Source organism: Gossypium hirsutum, chromosome D04 (genome assembly GCF_007990345.1).
Source record: "Gossypium hirsutum isolate 1008001.06 chromosome D04, Gossypium_hirsutum_v2.1, whole genome shotgun sequence".
Lineage (NCBI taxonomy): Eukaryota > Viridiplantae > Streptophyta > Magnoliopsida > Malvales > Malvaceae > Gossypium > Gossypium hirsutum.
The window spans coordinates 5,137,432-5,149,977 of record NC_053440.1 but is presented as its reverse complement, the minus strand read 5'-3'; the positions used below and the strand labels follow the sequence as shown (position 1 = coordinate 5,149,977).

General features: G+C 31.0%; 1 protein-coding gene across 2 annotated transcripts; it reads right to left on the bottom strand.

The window, feature by feature from the left end:
• Window positions 1-2,598: 2,598 nt before the first annotated feature.
• Window positions 2,599-4,147, bottom strand: LOC107935784 (uncharacterized). 2 transcript variants are annotated; one of them, XM_016868406.2, is made up of 2 exons: window positions 2,988-4,147; window positions 2,599-2,835 (listed from the first exon to the last, which is right to left on the bottom strand). In XM_016868406.2, exons 1-2 carry the CDS (start codon window positions 3,986-3,988, stop codon window positions 2,826-2,828), a joined length of 1,011 nt encoding a protein of 336 aa, XP_016723895.2. In that variant the 5' UTR covers window positions 3,989-4,147; the 3' UTR covers window positions 2,599-2,825. The 2 variants fall into 2 exon arrangements, with proteins under 2 accessions (XP_016723895.2, XP_040947692.1); XM_041091758.1 differs by lacking the exon at window positions 2,599-2,835 and having other exon boundaries at window positions 2,874-4,147.
• Window positions 4,148-12,546: the final 8,399 nt, after the last annotated feature.

Here is a 12,546-nt window from a genome sequence, read left to right as displayed (position 1 = left end):
CACATGGTCACAAAGTCCTTGGACTGCTCCCTCAAGTCCTCAATGCTTTCCCCAAGTGTATTTTCTAACTCTTTTGCGTCCTCCATAGACTCCTCAAGTTTACTCACGCGTTCCTCAATAGTCGACAGCATATCTCTTAAAGACTTTCTGGCCTACCTTTGTTCAAACTTTTCTTTTGACATTCTAAGGGTGTCTTCGAACCAATAGCTCAGATACCACTTTTTACGGGGTTAGATCTTTCGTCTCGCAATCCGTGTAACCTTAGGTGATCCGTTCGTCCAAACTCACCTAAGTTAGTCTTTACTCAAGTGAGGATTCCTTAAGAACTCCTCTAAGGCACCAAGTTGAAGAGTGGAAGCGGTTTATGCCAAAAGAAGCTACAAAGAACAACAGAAAGAGCTCACACAAAGTGTTTGAGTAAATGCTCTCAATATTCTCTTATTCACGAAGAATAATGAAACAATCAATAGAGTGAGTACAAATGAGGGGGAGGCTTTCTATTTATAGTTGAACTCCCTCAAAACCAATGGTCGAGATACGTTTACATCGACGGACGAGATTAACCATATCCCTTGATTTTAGGGATTTACAAGATATGTCATATCAAATCTAATCTAATCTTTACAAGATATTATTCCCTCAATCTTCTAAGATTAGTTACCAAATTAGCCTAAGTCGTCATATCTTTATTATCGGGCCAACCAGGCTTCAATTTGATAGGCTTCTCCAACAGCTTCTTGAATCAGGCCAGTTCTTGCGGGCTAAATGATCCCTATCTAAACAATAGACCTCCATTGGATGCATTTGGTGAGATAGTCATGGGCTTTAAACTGCGCCCATGACACTAGCCATATGTTACAACCAGATGTAGATTGAAATGGGTTGTATGTAGGGTTATAGTTTTCAAACAGAGATGTATGCATTGTTATCATTAAGCATTATAGCCTAAAGGTGTTGGTTGATTACAAGGTCACCATATCCAATTTGACATTGTATATTGGCAAATGTTGGGATGCTGATGAAGGGTGTAAGTGGAAGGAGTATGCTTTGTGCTTATTTTATAAAGCACTCAGAACTTTGGGAGATTCGAAAGTGTGTAGGGCCACACACTTGTACTACTGTGTGATTGCCTCAAGACCACTAGAAGCTCGATGCTAAGTAATTATGCAAATGCATTAAATCGTTGGTCGAATCTAAGCCAACCATTCATGTTGTTGTCTTGGTTGACGAGTTGCAGGCAAGATATAGGTACAATGTTTCATATTGGAAAGCTTAGGATGGTTAACAACTAGCAATGAGAGAGCTCCACAATGACTGGGACTATTCATACAGTGAGTTATGGTTATGCAAAGGAAAATTTACAGAAATAAAAATATGCAATTAAGTCCATCTATAAATAATGAAATTTTAATTTAATATATGAAAAAATTAAATCCCCCCAAAAAAATTTATAAAAACATGATTAGTCCATTTAAAAATTATGAAACTATAAATTAATAAATGATAAAATTATTTTTTGACTTAAAAAAAAGTTTATAATTCAATTTCAGCCCCACTAAAAAAAGTTTTAGATTCGCCCATGCGATTATGGTTAGTTGCTATACATATATAATATATTTTTCCATTTATTAAAATTTAATATATAAACATCTTAGTTTTTTTTTAATGTTTACATTATAGTATTATAAGTTATTTTAGTTTTTTTTAATGTTTACATTATAGTATTATAAGTTATTATAGATTTAATATTAATATAAACTTAGAAAACTAATTGAACCGAGTTTAGACCTTAAGGCTTTGCTTGGTAGAGTGAAAAGAAAATAGGAATGATGAATAATTGAAGGGGTAGAAAATTAGAAGGATGGAAACATAATTTTTCTTTCCATAGGTGTGCTTGGTAGGAATGATGGAAAAATGAAAAGAAAAACTAATTTTATTTTCATCCATTACTTGGTGGAGTTAAAAATGAAAGTAAAGAACATAAAGCATTTGAAAAATGCATAATTTTGAACTAACATGCACTTCTTTTTCATTTTTCTCTCCTCTCATCATTTCAAATTGAAATGGTTGATTTTATGCATTAGGATGGAAAACGATCATCTCTCCTATATTATTTTCTCTCAATTTTCTTCCCAACCAAGCATACCCAATTTTTTTTTCATTTTTCCATTCCCTCCTCCATCCTTCCACTTTTTCATCCAACCAAGCATACCCTAAATGTTCAAGTTTGAGTCCAATCCATATTTTAAATGAATTTAATTTTTTATCTCAAGTTCATTTTTTGGACACTATTTTTGCCCGAAGTCTCCCAAATTTTAACAAACTTTTAAACTTGAATAAATAACCCGACTCATGAACAAATCTACTTGATATCATAACCATTTTATCATAACTAATCAAAGTTAGAAATTAATTTGAATAAACTACCGCATTATTAGATTAAGGGCTAGTTTAGCAATGTTTTTCAAAAGTGCTTTTGGACAAAAAAAAATACTTCTAAGCAAAAGTTAAAATTTTCTACTTCTGCTTTTGGCAAAAAAAAAATTACTTTTCCAAAGCGTTTTTTTGTCCCAAAAACACTTTAAAAATTTTAAAAGTATCGTATTTAATAATATTTTTATCTAAAAAATACTTTTTGTACTAAAAATACTTCTAATAAGTAATACTAAACAAATCCTTTCGTAAACTAAAAATCACATAGTAAAACATGAGTCACATATTATAAGCGAGCCTCCTCAATCATGCATCCGATGCGAGAGCAATCGCACTCATGCCATTTTTGCTTCTTTATAAAACCCAAGTAACCTCCTCAAATTCCACCTCCTTCAAACCCATCTACAATTATCAAAGTCAACATCAATGCAACGCTGAAATTAATTGTATATTTGTTCCTTGCATTTAAGTAAAATTCAAATTTGGAATTGGACCCAATAACTTTTTCCTTGATACAAAAATACTCAAAAGATATATAGAATACAGAAAATTACACATGAAACTGCTCGAGTTGGACATCCTTAGCCTTGAGAGGAACATACTCTCCAAGATAAACCTCGAGATGATCTGCTAAACAAGACTTGTCTATATTCTCGTGGTGATATGATTTGCACACAAAGTAGATAACTGTTTGAGCAACAAGTCCGAACAGAACCACCATAAACAGCATCAAAAAGCAAAGGATTGGAATCCCAATCCTCATTTCAACACTCATCGACCAATAAAACAACACCCCGATCTCGAACACCACTTGAATCCCAATAAAACAAACAACCAGCACAAGAAACATGGCGACCGCAACCCCCGTCTTACCCTTTATCAACGCCTTGCTCTTCTTCATGGCTTTGATCCCATAGTCGTCTTCCAACACTGAAACCACGCTAGCCAATTGCCAAACCAAGGAAATATAAACCAGTACCGCCAAGTAAGGCACGAGAACAACCACGAAAACCGATATCCCTAACATGCCGAATCCTAGCACAGCAACCGGCAACAACAGCAACATACCAGAAACGATGTTGTAAACGAAAACAATGGCGAAACTCCATAGGAAAGTCACGAAAAGTCGCTTCCAAACCTTGGGTACCACACTGATGACCTTCTTGAACGAGATTTCCTTGCCTGTGTAAATGCATGCGATTGTGTAAACAACAGCCGAAGTGGAGAGAAGTGAAAGAATGAGAAAGAAAGTGAAATATGCAGCTTTGAAGAGCCAAAGTGCAACCCATTCCGATGATATTACATCGGAAAGTTTATCATATCCAGGAGTTCCGGCTTGGGTATAATTCAATGTGTCTTCATTATTGAGGATATTAGCAAAAAGGAGCTGAGAGATTTGGATATGAGCTAGGAAAATGAAAGAGAGAGGGAAAATAAAGGATAGGGTAATTTGGGCGAAGATTTTTCTCCATGAATATATGATCTTCAATGATTCTTTCACTATGCCAAAGAAACCCAGAAATTGAAGCTCTTCCTGCTCCCCATCCATCATCATCAACAATACTCAGCTTTCGGTTTGATTTTTTTTGTTTTCATGATTTCTTAAATAAATTGAGTGATGGGGGTGAAAAGCTTGTGGTGGTATTAAATATTTGGTGGTTATATTTATTAATAATAATAGGATAAAATATAAAAATAGTTATTTTTGTTTGTTTTAGATTATATTTTAGTTATTTATGTTTGAAATATTACGTTTTAATCACTTAAGTTATCATTTTGTTATGAAGTGATCACTCTATTGCTAAGCTCCGTTACCTCCCTAATTGTGGTCATACATGATAGTCTAAAGAGGTTTCAAATGCCAACTTTAATATCCTGCGTGGCAGTCAGGGGACTCGGCCTCCCCTAAAATAAAATTTTTTTCATTTAAGCCCTTTGAAATTTTTAAAATTTTAAATTAGAAAATGTAATATTGCACTTTTGCCCCCTAAAAAGATAAAAATTTGATTTAATTCTTTAAAAAGTATAAAGATAGAGGCTATTAAAATGGTAAAATTGTATTTTTTCTATCATAAAAATTACAATTTTAAAAAAGATTTCTCGCTTCGCCCTTGGTGACAATTCAAATTAAATTTATTTAATTAAAAACCTATTTTCATCCTAACAACTGAACATTTAAGTTATCATTTAAAATTTATTTGGATTGTCATGTAGGACTGTTATTGGGAAGGTAACGGAGGTTAACGGTATCACTTTGTAACAAAATAATAACGTAAGTGATTAAAATGTAATTTGAGACAAATAATAGTAACTAATAATAATAATAATAAACCAATTCAAAATTTTAAATTGGCCCTCCTCTTTGAGCAAAATTACAAAACAAAACAAAAAAGTTTTTCTTAGATAATAAATGAAATTTTGCAAAAATGTACCTACAAAGATATTAAGTGATCCAACCAAGAATTTAATGCAGCAAAGAAAATTGTGTGTGAAATATGACGTAGATGGGACCACGGTGGGTATTAGATGGAAAACAGTAAGAAAGGATGCAGATGACTTCGTGCGGTGTGTTTCAACTTTCTTAGCTCAGTTTCATGGCTGTTCCTTGAAAGTAAAATGATACCAATCATTTCCTGGATGTAGTAGTATACTACACTGCTCCTTTTAAATCCCAAGGAAGCCTCCTTTTTTGTATTAAAAAAAATACTTCTTGAAAATATTAGGAAAAACAATTGCGAGCATAGAAGAGTTGTGGATATCTAAATGTCTAAAATAAATATTAAGATTTTTTTAATTAACATTAAAAATAATTAATTTAACAAAATTAATACTTTATAATTTCAGTGCTAAAAATAAATAAATCATATGCATATTCTTAATTGGTTTTAAGTTTTTTTAATATTCATTTTACTTAAAATAGGTATAATTATTTTGCTTGTAATAAAATAACTCTACAAATGTTTTTAGAATGTAATCATTCTTGAACCCCATTTAATGACATAATAGTTAGGAGTATTTATTGTTTTAAGTGTGATTTAAATTTTTTATTATTGTAATTTATCAAAAAAATATTTCATTTATCTTCTTATTTTTAATATTTTAAAAAATGGCAAAATCTTAAAAAATAATAATTATTTTAAAATAATAAGTAATTACAAAAAAATTTAAAAAAAAAGGGTTGTATGGGCATATTGGTAATTGTCGTTGAGGTTGGGGACTTCTTTATTTATTTTAAGAAAAAAGTGGGGGCAGAGGAAAGTTCGTGGAGAGAGGTGGAGGATAGTTGAAGCGTCTTCTTTCCTTGGGATTTGCGTTTCGACTTTTGAGGTCAACGCCAACGCCAAACCCAACGCCACCCAACACAACGCAACGCAACTAAGTCCTCTTTCCACCCTCTTTCTTTTATTGAAATATAAAAGTCAAATTATGTTAACTAAAATAGACTTGGATTTTATATTTTTAAAATATTTAAAATTTTAGTTTTTAATCAAATGATAATAATTTAAATTTTTTGGTTAAATTTTTTTATTAGTTATAAATTAGGACTAAAATTATAGATTTGGTCTACATTCTCTAATTAGATCATTATTAGCCTCTACATTTTTCGAATTTTTTATTTTTAATTTCAACAATTTTTAAATTCCTAATTGACTTGTTTTGTAAATAATGTGATAATATATTTGTCACATCAAATTTTAAAAATAATATAATTTAATTAATTTAATAATTATTATTTGGTTAATACTAAAATTTTAAAATAAAAAATGTACAAATATTAAAAGTAATTAAATTAGTACATTGACTAAATCAACAACTTGCTCATAATATTAAAGATAGAATTTAACCATTAATAAATGTACAAATATCAAAAATAATTAAATTAGCACATTGACTGAATCAACAACTTGCTCATAATATTGACGATAGAATTTAACCATTAATAAATGTATATTCTGGTATTTCATTGTCATCCCTCTATCCATAAAATATAAATATAAATTATTTAATTAATAAATATATTTTACAATTAATAATTATTAATAAGAAAAATAAACAGTTCCAAAAAAATATACTATCAAACAAGAAGAAAAAAAACACGGAGGTTTTTAATTTTGAAAAAAAAAATACTTATACCCATATATATATAATACTTTTGGAAAACTATATTAGTAGTCACCCGATAAGTATTAAATTTTCTTTTTGGTCATTTAACTATAAAAAGTTAAAAAAAATAGCCACACAACTATTAGTAAATTTCTTTTTTGGTCACCCAACTATTCAATTTTGACTTTTTTAGTAACCAATTGGCTAACAGTAGCAACTTTTAAATTTGACATAATATCAATTTTAACCCTCAACATTTATACATTGTGTCAATTTAGTCTTGATTTAAAATAATCTAACCCTCATTGTGTATTTTTTTTTTGCGGTTTTGTATTTTTTTGTGACCTTTTTACCTAAAACGCTATAAAAATATCAACTAAGTTTTATCGAAAATATACAAAAAAATGAAAAACCCCAAAAATCAAAGATAATAGTTTTTATATTTTCTCACTCCTTTAAAATTAAGCCTCAATGTCAAAAAAAATTTCTAAAAAAAATCAAATTACACAATATGTAAATTTCAATAATACATTAATTAAATGTAATAAAACTATTTTATTATATAGAAAAAAAACCATAAACATGTATATTTACGTGCAACACGCATTATATTGAAAACTAGTATAAATAAAACATAAATATATCATATATACATATATATATATATAATTTATAATTTGCCAAAATCATAAATATATACTATTAATTATATTTTTGGTTGAGTTTTTTTATATGGATTAACTCTACATCAGTTTAGTGGAAAAAAAAGTAAATTAGAATAAAAAAATAGGGTCAATTACACTAGTAATTACCCGACTGTTTGTAACTTTCTTTTTTGGTCATTTAACTATGAAAAGTTACAAAATGGTTGTTAGTTAATTTCTTTTTTAGTCACTCAACTATGAGAAGTTACAAAATGACATAATTTATAAATGTTGAGGGTTAAAGTTATTATTATGTCAATTTTAAAAGTGGTTACTGTTAGCCAACTGATAACCAAAATAGACAAAATTGAATAGTTGGGTACCATTTCTTTTTTAGTCACCCAACTATGAAAAGTTACAAAATAGTACCCAACTATTCAATTTTATCTTTTTTGAGTTAGTGTTACGAATTAATTGGGCATCAACTCAAGTAAAAAATTTTAAAATTTTATTTATATATATAATAAGTTATATTATTATGGGAGTAATTTTGCCTTTTATATTTTTATATAAAATTAATAAAAATTCAATTATAATGAGATTTGTACATGTGACATATTAAACATTTATTTTTATATTAATTTTTTATTAAATATATTTTTTAGCAAAAATAATGAGTGTATAGCAAATTCATTTAATACAAAACTATTGATGCACATAAACTGGACCTGTACAAAGGCGGGCCTAGTAAGCCTGACCTCCTACTTTGGTCCAAAACATAACCATTTCCATGTTAGAAGAGCAGCGAAACTGGGTAAGGAGGAAGTTGAGGGTTGGAGGATGATTGGATTGGCATCCACCCCATGCCACTGAATTTTGTGTATGGGATGGGAACAAAATTACAGAATTAGTGGTGGCCCAAAATATTTAACATCATTATTTCCTTTTGACACTGACCCATTTTAGAGCTTCCAAATTCAGGGAAAACGACACTTTATACCGGTGATGGCAAAATGGCATATATATGTATTGTATATTATGCATACATTATATTTTCCTTTTTGGTTATTGCTTACAAATATGTTAAATCTTGTTTGGTTTTATTATTAGAAAGGACATGGTTTGCTTGTATCATCAAATGGATCAAATTATAAATTTTATTATAAATTTATTTCTCAAAATATGTTTTTATAGATAACTCAATTTGTATGAGTTTCAGTTCGTTAGATTTTATTGTACCATCAAGTTCTCCGCACCTTGTTAAAATTAGGATAATTATTTTAGAACGATTACAACACCTCAACATCCATAGGTGTTGAGTTCTTTTTAAAATATTTATTTTTTAAATTGTAACAATATAATTTAATTTTCTAACGATTAGGGATAATATTTAAATGGAACGAATGCTAGCTTTTGTTTAAATTTAAAAAAAAACTGTAATCTACAAAATTTAAACAAAATTTAAATTGATATCACCACCCTAATTCTAAAGCATATAAATAAGCAAACTAACTTATTAGTTTTTTCCACATAAAACCCAAAACAAATCCTATTCTACATTCTATACTATTCTACACGTCTAAGTATTTCTAAATTCTAATTTCTAATCATATTGTAATGGTTGTCTACTTATTGGGATACGAATAAGAACATGTTGCTAAGAATACAACAACATTGGAGTATTCTCTTATGGCTTGAGGTTAGAGTAACACGGGAATAAATCTTTCTGACAGCAAAATCATTTCTCAGTTAACACAAGTCAATTTCTTATCACGCTAGCCAAATTAAGAAAGTTACTTTTGTGTTGGAATTTATATATGCTCTAATTGATTGATGGAAACTTGAGACCCACACTTTTCATATTTTATTCAACAAAGCAACAATAGTTCGAAAAGATATAGCATTACTGACGAGGCGTCTAATGGATGAGAATCCAATAATGGGAAGTTTAAGCACAATCTATAAGAGGTCTTTTGTCCAGCTTTTGGAGCAGGTACCAACCTTAAATCCAATTTTCAAAGGCATCGAGTTAAGTTAAAATGGTTGAAAACCTGCTTTGAGCATCTCCCACAAAATCTAGCACCTAAATATATTGAACATAATGCTAGGTGCATTCTTCAGTTGATCAGAGGTGTGCTAATGCTAGAAAATTTTGACAACTTAGTTCATACCATGTATCTTCCATTGTTATCTAATTTAGAGACAGTTGGTAGATGCAGTTGGGTATCTTCTCTTGTGGCCATCCAATAAAGGACAATATATAAGGCATGCAAAGTGAGGAATGAGGAAGTAAATGATTGCCTTATTATTTTACAATAGTTGGGATGGTATCGACTTTAGTAGATTGCACCTATTCTTTCTGAGAATCTGAGCTTCCCTCTTGCTAGAAAGTGATTAAAAGCATATGGTATACAATCCATAACGTTCTAAATGTTTTATATCTATACTGAAATTTTATATTTTAATAGGTAGTTTGAGCATCATTGTCATACAATTTACTAGAAGGATGATCTCTTAACGATACGAGCATATATTAATGTTGAATCAAATGATTTGGTAATTTGTGTTTTGCACTGCCAAGTTTATTTACTTTAATTAATATCACCTCGTAATAGAATTTAAATGAAATGATTTTATCATTTTTGCAATTTGTATGATGTTGAACTAAGCAGATTGCAACCATATTATAATAAAAATAATGTGCGTATAGATATGTTTTTAATGTGTACAACTACTTATATGATTTTCTTGCATCGAGTAGCATAAATCTGATCAAGTATTACGACAGTTTGGGATGGTTCAAGAAATTCTTACAAATCTAAAGAACATGGATAATTATCATTTCATAGATTTGTGTTTGAGGTTGAAACATAATTAGGCCATTAGATTTGCTGAGCATGTCACACATTGGTTAAGCATGGTAATTTTGCAGCATCTGCAATTTATAGGGAATAATATAGGGCCAATGGAAAACAATATTTGTATATATGGGGATAGGCTCTGATACATCAAATTCAATGTCCAATTTCATAATATCGAAGGAAACATGGAAGCACAGGCTCAACTTACTGCAGGAGAACAAGATAGAAGAGGGGGAATCTACGACCATGTCGTAGCATAAGTGTACTTGTCAACAGAATTGTTGAAGCTAGGCAACATGGATAAGGTCAAGGTCGAGGTGAAGGTGTTTTTGTTGAAGTTGGGCTGCCTATCATACCTATAAAACCTAACGAAGTTCTCAACTATGTATATGTAAAGGTCCATTATGAATTTATCCAAATCATGAATGAAGATATAATGCACCAAATGAATTTTTTTTTTATTTTGTTGCAAAGCTTCATCTAAATAGATTGTATGTATAGATATTATGGTTTAGGGTTCGCTAGAGTGGCGAGGACTACTAAAGGTCTGCACAATACAAAAATGTCAATAAGTCTTTCAAGACTAAGGTATGGGAAGAGGGGAGTCTGCCAAGGGTTAGTTTAACTATGAAAGTCTGCAAAGGAAGTTATGATCTAAGAATCCTTGGGTGGAAAGATGAGAAAGCCAATATAAAGGTACATTATGGCAAATAGGCGTACAACCAAGTAAGATAGAGGGCAACGAACATCCCAAATGAAGGGAAAGTGTAATGAAGGAATGGCAAGAAGTAAGGATAAGATTCACTGATATGGTAAAGTATTTGGAATACAACCGAGTAGCTCAGAGGATCGGGTGAAGTCCGCCACCCTGATAAAGAACACTTACCTTGAGTAAGCAATGAGTAAATTTTATGTTTATTTTATTTTGCATTTGTTACCCTCGTGCGATAGGGTTTATCTACTGATCGCAAGATTTGCGAGGTTGATTGAGAACTCAGAGAAAGGACCAAGCCAGACAGTGTGAAGATCGGAGATTGTAGACAGTGAGAGTTATGCACATAAGAAGGGGTACCATTGAAGGCTTCACCTCAGTATTATAAGAATGAAGCTAGATGACATACTTAGACTTTGGATTTTAGGGACAGTTAGCCCTTAACTAAATCTTAAGAGTTATTTTGTAAACAAATGGTCTGTATAGAGACAGAAACATTAAAATACCAAGTTTTGAACAAACTCGAGGCTTTTGGTATAAGAAGTATAAGTATTATTATTCCAATATAGTATGTTTTATAATAGTTAGCTGATAGAATTTAGGATAAGTTAATCCGGTCCTTTGTAACGCTCCAAATCTAGATCCGGCAGACAAGTCAGGTGTACAGTGTTACAAAACTGATGCATAGTTGGCTCCAAGTCTGACTAAAAAGGTTGGGATGTCATGCATGACCTTTCTAATTTACTTGTCGATGGTTGAATGATATGCGTTGTTTCCTTACTACCGGGTACTCTCCTTTCTGATAGAACCACCCCTGCCCATGCTTTAGAAGGTTAGAAATTATCATCCTATATAATTTCCCAATACATGTACTATTGAGCTTACTAGCCTCAGAACTTAACCCACAATGCATCATCCATCAATCAATGATATTCTTACCCCTTAACATTTATCCTATGAAATTTATCAATGTTTTATGTGTCAGTCAAAATATCTTGTACAAGCTAATCTATTGTTTCACCATATTATAGTGTTGTTACACTATAATATGGAAAAAAATGATGGGTACACACATCCTGGATAATGTATACTACACGAAAGTTATCTTAGGTATGATGAAAAATATTGCTTTATCTAGGTATGACATCCATAGAAACTATAAATATACACAAATACAATTATTTTCATTAACAGAAATAATGAATTGCACTGGATGCAAATACAACATCAACATACCTCTTCATTGGTTGATCAATTATATATTGTCCTATCCAAGTATGGTTCATTCTATAACACGTGTGATCCAAGCGACCCTTAAATCTGTTCAAATATTCAATGTAAGGGGGGATTATAAATATTGGTAATTGAATACATCTTAAGACATTATATACAAGTATATTTTACCTTCTATTAAGAGGGGTGTCCCATGACTAGAATGGATGAGTGCTAACCATGGCACTGGTATCCTTGACCATATTTACAGAAGTAGGCAACAACCATTTCGTCAATTCATTTTCAAGATTCTCTGCAAAGTGCCCTATACAGATAGGCTAGAGTCGTTGAACCCCAACTGAATGTACAAACTATCTCAAAAGAATCGAGTAGAGGAAGATACATGATAGGACCTTGTTGCTGGACTTGTTTGACAACAACACTCCTCCTACCACCCAAAGCGTCCAAGCTCTAACGTATTGATTCATCTTCTCCACAGTTGCATGTGGTGGAGGGGCCACTTAAACAAGCCTCACCAAGAATGTGTATCTCACTCAATTCACATCTAATTTGTTCTCAT